General features: G+C 40.1%; 1 protein-coding gene across 5 annotated transcripts in view; it reads right to left on the bottom strand.

Annotated features, from left to right (window-relative positions):
- The window catches only part of LOC110990178 (solute carrier family 15 member 1-like), a 37,092-nt gene that overhangs the window by 9,282 nt on the left and 15,779 nt on the right, over positions 1–12,031 (bottom strand). For all 5 annotated transcript variants that reach the window (XM_022255045.2, XM_022255059.2, XM_087133970.1 and 2 more), the window contains 10 exons: positions 10,646–10,738; positions 8,240–8,339; positions 6,076–6,244; positions 5,887–5,969; positions 5,047–5,130; positions 4,168–4,302; positions 3,275–3,478; positions 2,502–2,618; positions 1,347–1,508; positions 797–843 (listed from right to left, as the gene is read on the bottom strand). In XM_022255045.2, coding sequence (XP_022110737.2) covers positions 797–843; positions 1,347–1,508; positions 2,502–2,618; positions 3,275–3,478; positions 4,168–4,302; positions 5,047–5,130; positions 5,887–5,969; positions 6,076–6,244; positions 8,240–8,339; positions 10,646–10,738 — 1,194 coding nt within the window. The remainder of the gene's footprint in view (positions 1–796; positions 844–1,346; positions 1,509–2,501; positions 2,619–3,274; positions 3,479–4,167; positions 4,303–5,046; positions 5,131–5,886; positions 5,970–6,075; positions 6,245–8,239; positions 8,340–10,645; positions 10,739–12,031) is intronic.

Genomic DNA, 12,031 nt, shown 5'->3' with positions numbered 1-12,031 from the left:
GTCAACAGGGGAGTTTAACATAATACAATATTTAATAAGGAAACAAATACGTGCTTATCCAGTCTCAAATGTTCATTTCCTGAGCCGGTCTTAAGACCGGCCAAGCACGTATTTATATTCCATTCATAAATACCTTTTGAGTCAGACAGTCGAAAACAAGTTCACAAATTACACACAAATTTCCAACGATTTTGTTGAAACAATTTTACTTTTGGGAAAACACCCCTCTAGCCATGTAATGGTATGTGCCTGTCACAAGTAGTTATATTCCGGTCTCCAGATGTGGAGCTAGGTGTGTGCATGGCGGGTGCTGAAAACAGCCGTTGCTTTATTACTCGCTTAAAGAACAACCATGTGGCAGGCTCTTGACCAATAGGAACGGCCAAACTGTCTTAGGTATTTATGAATGTCTCATAAGAATGGAACAATTAGTGTAAATACTTGGTACATTTTTTTAAGCCATGTGGGTGTCAATACTTCTTCAAAATAGACCTTATTCGTGGGGACGTCATTTTGATTATGTTCCAAGAATTACAATCAAAATCACTGTATTCACTGTAATCTGTTAAACAGGGTGGTACCAGACTAATAGGTTTCTTGCCTTACATTTTTTTGCAGATTTAATTAATCACAATATTAGATATAACTAATCACAAATTTTGAATTCTTCACCTGCATAAATGACATTAATTTGTAATGACATTTTATTTCAGAGCTTGATTTTTATTCTGTGGTGCCAAAATTTTAAGTTAACCCCACTTCAATATCAACTTGTGAATAATTATTTGAGCCTTACCTGACCAATGCCTGGCCTTTGCGGGGTTTCTCAAGGTGAGCTTCTGCCTATGGATAAGCCAATGGAAATACAAGATGGTTGAATTCGTAGTCCCAAGATCAGACTGTTAAAGCAAGCTCCACAATATACCACTGCTTAGAACAACTATTTCAACACTTACTAATTGGTATCAGTGCTAAAACTGAATAGAGGTGTCTGAAGAAATGTCTAGTATCTTGTCTCTCTCTTTCTACACAATCTCTCACAGTGGTGCCACTGGCTGTTCCATGTTTAAAAAGTAATGTTTCTGCAAGTGAAGTTTTATGCTTTACAATAAAATCACTTGATTTTACTCACGACTGCAAATGCTTGAAGAAACCTCTACTTGAATTCAGACAAAGTTGGCGAAAAGCTCAGGGCTCCAATTTGTATTTGGGGAAAGTTTTGTTTTTTGGGGGTGTTTCAAAGAATGAGAGAAGTGACCATGGCTTTGTTTCATATGTTTTCTGCGTGACAATGCTTGTGTAAAATTGCAACAATTGCTTGTTCAAGTTCCAGTGAGAGTTTATACCTGAATTGCACTCAGTATGCCATTTTGGCTGAATACTATAATGTCGTCCCCTTCCTCTCCACGTACAGTGACCGTGAATGGTGGACCGTCACTTATGCCGGGACAGTTTGTGCTGAACATGGCTTCGTAGTCTCCCTTAGGAAAGGTGACTGGCTTGGAGGCCTAAACAAACCAACAGGAAAAAAAGGGAAATATATATAATGCTACCTCTTATGATTCAATACAAAATCACATTACATGTACATGATAGGGCTGTGTCGACTACTCAAATAGTTGGATTTTCAATCAATTATCAAATGTTCAACAATTCCTTTTTGAAATTGAATATCTGGAGGTGATATCAATGAAATAAAGAGAGAAATATTCAGTTACAAATTTGCAGTTTGAAAATGTATTTCAAGGTGCTGTGAGTTACTGCTGCAGGCAACTGATGCAGGTGCCCAACAATGAGGCTAAAACTTACTTTCCCTTCAAGCATTTACTTTCAAGTATCTATGTGTCAAATCGGCTGGGCCAGGAGAATACGTCTCAAACTAAGAACTGGTTCCTAGCCTCCTTTAATGAGGGAACAGAAATCCGTTCTGAAGTTCAACAAGGTAGACCACCACCCAGACAGGCATACATGTAGTTTGTATCTGCTTTCGTCAGACTCAAATATTCAAATGAATGGAAGGTCTAATATTCAACTATTTTACCAATCGACTCAGCCTTGTTACATAAATCACAACATAAAAGGATGCCAGGCATAACGGTCAGTTTGACACTTCTCCTAGAAAGCCCATGCCAAGCATGGATAGAGGAGAGATTGAAAAGGCACGTCTTTATTAACAACAACAGACAAGGCTCTCGTGTCAGATGGGAAGAATGCATGTTCCTATATGTACACTCCTATTGTATTTCCATGTCCACACTTTTTTCCAACATGCATATTTCACGTGTAGTACAGTGTGTCAATATCATGATGTAAAATGCTGGATTAAACTATCAACTTTTACTCTTGTTACGGCCATTGCCATTCTTTCTAAACATTTTTGAGGGGGTCATTCATGTCACATCGTTGGTTGCCTAAATCACTTTATCTGTAAGCATTCTTTTCATATGAGTGTGCTCATTTTGAAAAAAAAATCAGTGTTTGTCCAAGTGAGGTAATTTTACCATGCCAAAGGGTATATTTCCTTTGAAGAATTCACTCTGTACACTGATGTCGCATGGAATAGCATTGATGACCTTCAGAATACCCTCTGACTGCCCTGGTAGGGCCACCTCAGATGCCTGCAAAAGTCAGCAGATTGTCATGTTATCAGAAATGATGTCAACTCTCAAACATTTCAATTCCCATCACACTGCCAACAAATACACGACAAAGTATGGTATACAACAGTGGAAGAGAATGAAGTATTCCAATGATAGAAGGCACTGAGGTAATATCTTGAAAACTGGTATGTGAACGAAAATACCTTTCAAGCAAGTAAGTGCTTTTTGAGAAAAAAAAAACGGAACTTGGCCTGTTCTTCTGGAATTAGTTTTTCTTTTTCACACAATAGCAACCACTCTGACATGTCGCCATTCCACCTCTCAAAAAAAAATGAACATTTCCTTTCTGATTAATCTGATCCCTGAGGTTTTACTGAAATTTTGCTTCGTCAGCAATTCAAAATCTGGCACAATCCACTCCGAGCAGGAACAAAAAATAGCCCATGATGCACTGAGCATGCGCAACAAATTTCTCTTGAAATGTAAGGTCTCAGCATTTGCACGGTGTGTCAAGTTGAAATTTCTCCAACCTGCCTGTTTCTTCTTCATCACCACTGGGGTGTTTGAGTCAGCGTAGATGACACATGATTTTGTCAGTGCGAAAACCAAAAATTTGACCTTTGTCGAAGAAGCCTGAGGACTAGATACCTAATCAGAATCTACTCTCTACTCACATCGATCCGTAACTGGTTGAAGCCCGCCACAACGAACGCCGCCCCACCTAGCATCATGCCAACTGTCATGCGCTGCAGGGGACGGAAGGGAATCTTGAGCTTGCGCAGCAGAGGGTAGAGCAGCATCTCAGTCACCGGTATTAAGATAATGATTAGCACGGGGTTGAAGGCTTGCATCTGATCTGGCTTGATTCTTATGGAACCCTGACAGGATCAGAACAGCATGTAGGCATATTTCAAAACATGACGGCAAGTGTATTGTGGTTACCATTAATTCTCAAAGGTTGGATATCGAGGTGTAATTTGAGGGTTTCAACCTACTCCCTGGATCTATGATTTTTGGGATACCTTTGGGCTAAAATTGATGGAAACCTTTGTGCTGAGAAGCATACTTTCACAAAAGAATTCTGTGAAGGAACTGGAAACAGCACAGCATGGAGTGATATTTCATGAGTGCACCTAGGTGCATGTCTCCCACAAATATCACTAATAATGAACAGTATTGATAGAGCACCTGTATCTAAATATGTTCAAAAAGCTACATCATTCTTACCCCGCTCATTGGGCCCACAAACATTCCTAAAATCATCTTAGCTCCCCAGGGAGTGTGCAGCTTGATGCTGCCATTTTAGGCACAGCGACGAATCAAACACAAAAACCAGAGAGGCAAGTGGGAGTAAAGTGATTTGCCTGAGCCAACGGATTCAAACGCCCCAACCCACGTTCAGGAACTACAAACCCTCACCACTTAGCCATACATGTACATCTCCACCTCCACAGAACACCCAGAAAAAATGTTTTTGTTTAACTGATGCTATACAATTTTGAGCATCTCTGCACAAGAGAGCACACAAACCAAATGGAACTGCAAAAAGTACACCATGTGGGCATACCAAGGTGCCATCCATATGCTCGGCTTGGAGGGTCCACCGGGACCCTTGCTGATCAAACAGGGACCAGAAGATGGGCAAAGGCAGGAACATCTTCAAGACGTGGTACAGATCCTTGATGTCAGTGATGAGTTTGGACTGAGCCAGCAGTGTGGGGAGAGAAAAATAAACATTGAGGGGTAATGCACTGGAGGGGAGTGACAGTGGCATAGAGGGATACAATGATAGTGAGAGATGAGGGAACAAGAAAAATGTGTGATTGTAAATTGAGGTACAACTGTGGTGTTTATGGTAACCCACTGCAGCTGGAACTGAAAAAGAAGAGTAATCAAATAAGCAGCAAACGAACAAACATTTTAACACTATTGCCACTATGACAAATGTTGGGTTTCATTTTTTTCACATCTGCTCAAATAGTGAACTGCAACAAATCTGAGTTCATTTCAGTGATACATAAATGCAGTGTTAGAGCAATGATGTCTGATTTGTTATGCAAGCAAATAAATTTTAACAACTTCACGGATCATCACTCACCATTTGAGACGTGCGTACTAAAAAGGCAACAAAACTGAACTCATTCGGTACTGATCTGTATCAGGGTTTATTTAAATTCTCCAGGAAAATCGACAGGAAAATTAAATCAACCTGTGATGACTATTACAATATCCAATACGATATGTTTTTTAATGCTCTATATATTGGTCGAGATGGAGGTTGGGGTTTTCTCATGCAGAAACTGGAGAAATGCTTTGATAATTGATCACCATTGGCATCATCAAATGCACAATAAATGGCAGGTAACAAAGCACTTGTGTGATTTTAAACAAAAATTCATACAAGATCTCCAGAATTGATAAAGAAACAGCCCTCTCTGTAACTCACGTCATATTTGTCATCTGCCCAGTCCATCCAGTGGTCTTTCCTCAAGCCACTATGTCGATGCTGAAATCTGTTCTTCAGGGCATACTGGAGGGACAAAGAAACGGCATGGCAACGTAAAGAGTTCAGAGCTAGAACCTTGGGAAGTTTCATAAGGAAATAAAAGTGTTAATTACGGAGTGTCTGAAACTAGTATGCTTAAAACTAGCGAGGGGCCTGCAAATGACAATGGACCAAGCCAAACGCCCCTAGCCACTTTTGAATGCAGTAATTTATAGGCCGATTCATACTTGGTGGATATTTTGTCGATGGTCTCTCCTTAACTGTTCCTCATCCTTTTGTTATGGATTCCCCTGACTCCAAATTGACTTCAAACCTATTTTTCAGAGAAGGGAAACCCTGGGTGAACCTGGTACATGTATTAGTCCACATGAGGTTCACACAACCTGCTTTATGTGGACCCACTGTGTTCTCAGGCCCACAAAAAGATGGCAAGGTTGAGACACTGCAAAATGGTAGGGTAGTTTCCAACAAGAAAAGGTACTGAGTAAGGAAGTGTCTTAAGCTTAAAGCACATCTACACACCTAGATTCATAGTAACCTGCTAATCATTCAATAGGCAGCACGAGGGAGATGTGACACACCCACTGCAGGTGGATTTGGGGCGGGGTACCACACACACAAACTAGTAAGAGGCTGGGGTTACAATCTGGCTTTTTCAGAGTGCAGCTTTTTCTTGCAGCCAAATTTGAGAGGGTACATCGCCTCCAGACTCCTCAATGTTTTCTTCCAATGAAGCAGTTCTAATTGAGAAAATGATGTCATCAATGAATTCTGACTTACAAACGTTGCCTTGACAACTTCCCACACCACGTTGCCACTTGGGGGGAAAACTTTGTAAAAGTAACGTCCACTAAAAAAAATAACTGTGAAGAAAGAAAAGAGATCATTACAAAAAAGTCAACTATTAATCTCACCCACACTTAGCTGTTCAAAAAACATTTTTTTCTCCTACTTGTATTGATTACTTACAAACTGCCACAAACATCAGGAGGGCTGGCACTCCAAAGGCTAGCGCGTAGCAATCGTTGCCAAAGCACTGTGCATCATGGCGTAGTATTGGCGTGAGGAAAGTGGAAATGACGCTACCCGCATTGATGGAGAAATAGAAGACTGAGAAGAACTTGGCAATGTGCTCCTCCTGTGTGAAAGCAAGCCAGAATTGTCTACATGTACATTAACCACTTCATCATGCTGCATGAAGTGTAGACATACTGTACAGGGATTTCCTGTGTTTTAAGACTGAGGACGTTTAAACCTGTTCCTTAGATTTTGGCATGCAGCGTTGGGTGAAGTCCATATTCGTTCGCATGCTTGAATAATTTCCACTATTAAGTGCATAAACAGGTTCAAACTAGTCCATGGAGGTTAAGCATATACATGCGGAGCGTTCAAGCAGCTGTGGGAGAAACAGCTGAATTCTATAGCAAATACTTTTCTGCAACATTGTCTTGTAGTTTCAAAAAGCGACAATGCAGTCACAGCTATTGTAACGACCACCAACGGTGACCACTGGTAAGGTCCAACTTTGCAAAATACTGAGGTTGTGGTATCTTGTCATTTTAAAAAGTCGATATTTTCACCCAAAAATAAGACTCCACCTGGGACAAATTCATTGTGAAACAATACCACTGGCAGTGGTTAAGGCAAGCAAATGAAAGATGATAAGCTGGGTTCAGATTTCATACAAATGCACAAATTACATGAATGCGGAACAAATTTAACATGACTTTCACAGCACGGCCTTGATTTCACAAATTCAAGCATACATTGACACTCGAGCACTGAATGTGACCTGTCCGCACATCCCAGTACTCAGGAATCCTATCATGAATGAAATGAATAGCATTTGGTTTTCATTCATTTCCAAGTTATTTTCTGAACTCTCAGTTAGAAATACAAGGCAGAGAGATTCTAACGTCTTTTCCTTGAACCTTCACACTGCACCACACTCTCAAATATTGATAATTATTTTATGGTGGTGATTCAGGGCAAAGTGCACGCTTCCTATGCACATTCGTACATGAAGTAATCACGTTATGCAGCCCAGATCCATTTGGCACTGTAAGCACTGCGCCTAGGATGCATGAAAAGCTTCAAGTGCCTTGGAAAAATTTGACGGCTTAAAAAAATTACCAGATTGTACCGTAACCATGCATACCACTGCAAATGTTAGGACAGTTCTAAAAGTGTTATTGTCTCTCTGTGAATGGTCAACGTTTAGAATGCTTCAAACTATTCTCTACCGGTACATAGCTTTGAACAGCTTAGCATCAAAATGACATGAAAAGCTGGAACCCTAACCAGCTCTATGAAATTTGTGATGGTACCTGCGTACATGTACATGCAGTATGCACATATGGCTGACAATGAGGACACTAGTGCATGTCATGTGCCCTTTTGGGAACATGAATGACCAGAAAACAACTTTGGCCTCGAGAAATAGAACCATCGTCTGGTCACTCACAGGCCTGCGGGGGACACAGAAGTGCAAGAGTGACCTCACAGCCTGTCCATATCTGCTTGACAACATACATGTACCTTCTGTCCAACATGTAAAACAGAAAAGAAAGGGTTTATGGATGCCCTGTTATTACTAAACCCTAACTCATAAACAATTCAACACACAATTTAACTATTACAGGGGAATGCTTGTACATGTAGGCTCCTTACGGTTTATGAGTTGCTGTTCACTGTTGTCATGTACATGGAAGGACGCCAGAACCGGGCAAAATGTTACGGTGCCAGATTGACCACTTTACTGTGGAATGCCTGTGCGATGTCTTGGCATGCCTCCAAATCATGCTGATGTATATTTCATGCACTATTTAGTGACCCTCATGTGACTGTGTTTCAGCCAACCAGAATTGAGAACCAGCAAGAAGTGTGTTCTAAGGCAGGCTAAAGCCCACAAAGCACTGGCGCCCAGGGCCTACAGGACACTTGATACAGCACTGATCTTATGAGACTGATCTTTGTGACATTAAGAACCATGTGACAATGTGTCTCGACACCTGCATCACTCGGGCAATGCTAGACAAACACAAATGACCTTTCAGTGGCGAGATAAACCTGAGAAAAACATCTCACTTCACATGCTGGTTTTTTGCTTATCTTAACAGCAACAGGAGCCTACCTGGTCGGCAGAAAACTGATCTCCACCGAAGGCTGATACACACGGCTTAATCCCACCAGTGCCCAAGGCAATGAAGAAAAGGCCAAATAATGGGCCGATGCTAAGGCAACGAATACAGTGAGAAAGAAGTACAATTAATCCTGCGATCTGGATGACAGTCAACAAACAACAACAGATTGAACTAAAACACAGTTCGGGACTGAAACCTGTTTTCAAAACATATTTGAGGGAGAAAAATGTGAAACAGCAAATGAAACAGCTTAGCGGTATGGTATAACGAATTATGCTAAACAGGAATTTGATGTTTACAAAATTCATTTCAAAGCACGTATGGCAGTATGGCTTATGATGTCCGAATAACAGGCTAACCAGAAGTTCTTACAATGTACAGTACCAGTATGAAACAGAAACAATGAGTGAAAAAGTACTGTAAAATGGCAACAGACATTTTCTAGTCATGGAATGCACCAATTTTTGCTTTTGCAAATCTGATTTTCTAAAATCCTGTAACTTTAAACATGAGCATGAAATTAGACCGAGAGCGTGACCAGACAAACTGTACTAGCACAGTCAATGTTGTTCCATCGTTACCACCTTCTGATCAGACATTTCCCAATGTCAAATGGGAACACACTCTTACTGCTTAGTCTTTGTCGTGCGCACAAAATCAGAGCGAAACCATAAACAGTATTTTGCTTTTGGGACTTTCACCTGGACACATACATGTATTTCCTCCAGTCAATTTGATTGACCACATCTGCTCTGGGTGGGACAAATACCAAAAGCGGTGGGAAAATGTCCAGTGTCCCATCATAATCGCATGCTCTGTACTTGCATGCTGCTTTTTCTCTACCGCTCTTCTCTGATGAATGTGCATGCACAGTGTATGTGTAATTGTCAAAACAGATTTGAAGCAATTTACACACAACAAGCATCATCACAGTATTCGAATCACTGTCAGGGCCAGAGACCCATTGCACCGATACATGTATACACATACATGAATGCACATGTACATGTAGACTGGTTACATTGTCAACGTACATCATCCTATTACATGAAAATTCTCTACATGACCAAAAAATTTACCACAAACTGGGCGGAGAGAAAGAGGGTGTTACAACCTACTTGAAATTTTTTCATCAACTTTTCCCCTGCCATAAAATCTTACAGGGACGGCTAGTCAATTGAAAATTCATTTGCCGACATTCAGAATAATTACTGCGTGCAATCTTTGCTGGTAGTTAGTACATGTAGATATAATTAAAATTCGTAGCAAAAATTTGTAGTTAAAAGTGCCCTTTAGGTAATTAAATTGAAGTTCTTCTGGAGACAGAAAAGAGGAATTTTCATTAAAATATGCGTGATGGAATGGAATACATGGATGAGTGACAGAGCATAAACTTCAATAAATACGGTTCCGAGGCACTGAGTACGAGGTCATGTACGCATACCACTAGAACTGAAAACCTGTGTATGGTGTATCTAACTATCTCATTCACAAAAATCCTTTTTTGTAGTTTCTTTGGAAGATTATCCACAAATGGTGGAGATATGTCTAGGATTACAATGTATAGTTTACTTTGGAAAGCAGAACAGTCTCTGAATAATCACGTGATTTACTGTAGCTTTTGTAACATTTTGACAAGTTTTGCTGTCAAGAGAGATCAAAGCAGGCAAGTCTTTTATTTTTACAATTTGTTTATTTTTAGGTCCCTCCAGTCGTTTCATTTTACAGTTCCATGTACATCTGTTGCTTGTAAGCTACCCTGGTATAACAAACGTAAAGGTCGACTAACACTGAAGAGCAATACCGGTAACTGAATCAGACATGCCAAGGAAATTCCAATCTTTGCAAGACTTTATCCTGTGCTTTTCAATGGCATGAGTGTACAGTGAAAAACAAGGAAATCAACTGATCCGAAGAAAAGTTGCATGCCTGCTGAACGCAATGATGGAAAATAGTATGCAGAGCAATGATTTACAAGTACATTAACACACAAGGCAGAAACCTTTTTACATTTCAGTCATGGACTCTCCGTAATTAAAATAGCACCCACACAGGAAGAACTGAATGAGTGATGAGAACGGAGCATGCATCCATGCAAGTACATATATGTCCGTCAGAATGCACTGTCTTGGCATGACATCGTTTCCATTCTCATTATACATGTATATAATCCCCTACAGGTTCAATTTCCAGGGTTCCCTCGGAAATCTGACAAACATATTCTGTGCCTTTTCCAGCACCAAAATATGACAATTTCCACAACATTTAATACCACTCTGAAGAGAAGCATTGTATTTTGAACCTTAGATGATCTACTTCTCCGTAGCAAAGAGAAATACTGCACATTCTCACACCCATCCACCCTGTTCCAATCTAATAAGCACAGCCAGACTTACAGCTCGGGAGATCCTGTTGTCTGAGGTGGCAAAGCTGTTAGACACATAATCACGTTGCCAACCATGTATATCTGTGAGACATACAGGATAGTCCTGGACAGAAACAAGAATAGAAGATAGTCACAAAAAACTGTTTGTTTTTTGTGTACGTCAGTTTGGCACAGTAAATATAATCTTGACTTCAAACTTTTTTTTCTAATTCAAATCCAGAGTTATTTAAGCACTGCCAACTGCAGAGAAAAGTGATGATTGACGAAGTACTTTGGACAGGTCTCTGCATATATCAGAGTGTGTAAATCAAACTTCTATGTTTGTGTAAATTTGCACATCATCTGCTCCAGGTGTCATTAACCCCTTCACGCCGGGAAGCGGCTATAGCCACCGTAAAAATTGAGATCCTCAGCCCGCTTTTCAGCTATTATTCTCGGCCCACGCTCAAGAACACGGTGAAAGAAGGGTGAATAGAGCCTTCTCGTATATATGTATGTACATGTAAACGTAGGTGTTTAAAACTTTACTTATTGTTTTTCTGACAAAGATAATCTGGGATTGCTATTTTTGCACAGTAAGATATTCACTAAGAAAAAAAAGAAAAATTTGCCCTAAATTGTGTACAAAAAATGACTGAGGAAGCTGAGGATTAACATACATGTAAATGCAGACCATAAATATCTGACATTATGAGTGTTCCTATTACTGGGGGAGACGTACACAAACATTTTAAATATTGCTCTGGCTTTTTGATTGCATAATTTCAGGTGAACATGTTCCATTTACATTTGAAAAAAATAATGAACTCACGAAGCCCTTGTGGAAAAAAATCTTTGCCCTCAAGGCTTTAGGAACTTGCAGATAAGAAAAAGTTGATTGGACACTGCAGCCAATGTTAAAAATGTAATTTGACTGTGACTTACATGTATACATGTATGATTGTTGGGAATATCGTTAAATGGCCCACCAAGGTTTATGGAAGCCCAGTGGCATTTTTTGTTTCTATTAAAGTAGACCATGTTATAATTTACTGATGTTACTATTGTACTCTCTAAAACTGAAACAAGAATACAGGCAGTCAGGTTGACTTAAAATAAGTGGAATAGTCTTTTTGGGCAAGGGAACTGCATGTGCATGCAGTTTATCAAGTAGGGGCAGGAGACAAAGTGTTTGAGTGCTAAGCATGTACATGTACATGTAGGTGTGGTGTACTTTGATGTAATCTTTCCCAATATTGCGGACAGCACATTAGAAGAACCAGCGCTGACAGAAATAAATGATAACACAGAGGGTTTGCATTGCTGCCATCTTGCAAGCCTGGTGCTTTTGTTTCACAGGGTATGCACAAAAGAGGTTTCCCCTAGAAACAAAAGAACTACCCTGCAAGATGGCTAC

The sequence above is a fragment of the Acanthaster planci genome, linkage group LG03 (assembly GCF_054643075.1).
Source record: "Acanthaster planci isolate LZ-2023a linkage group LG03, COTS_SCS, whole genome shotgun sequence".
Lineage (NCBI taxonomy): Eukaryota > Metazoa > Echinodermata > Asteroidea > Valvatida > Acanthasteridae > Acanthaster > Acanthaster planci.
Note: the sequence above shows the minus strand (reverse complement) of the source record. Positions and strands in the feature narration are given on the sequence as shown.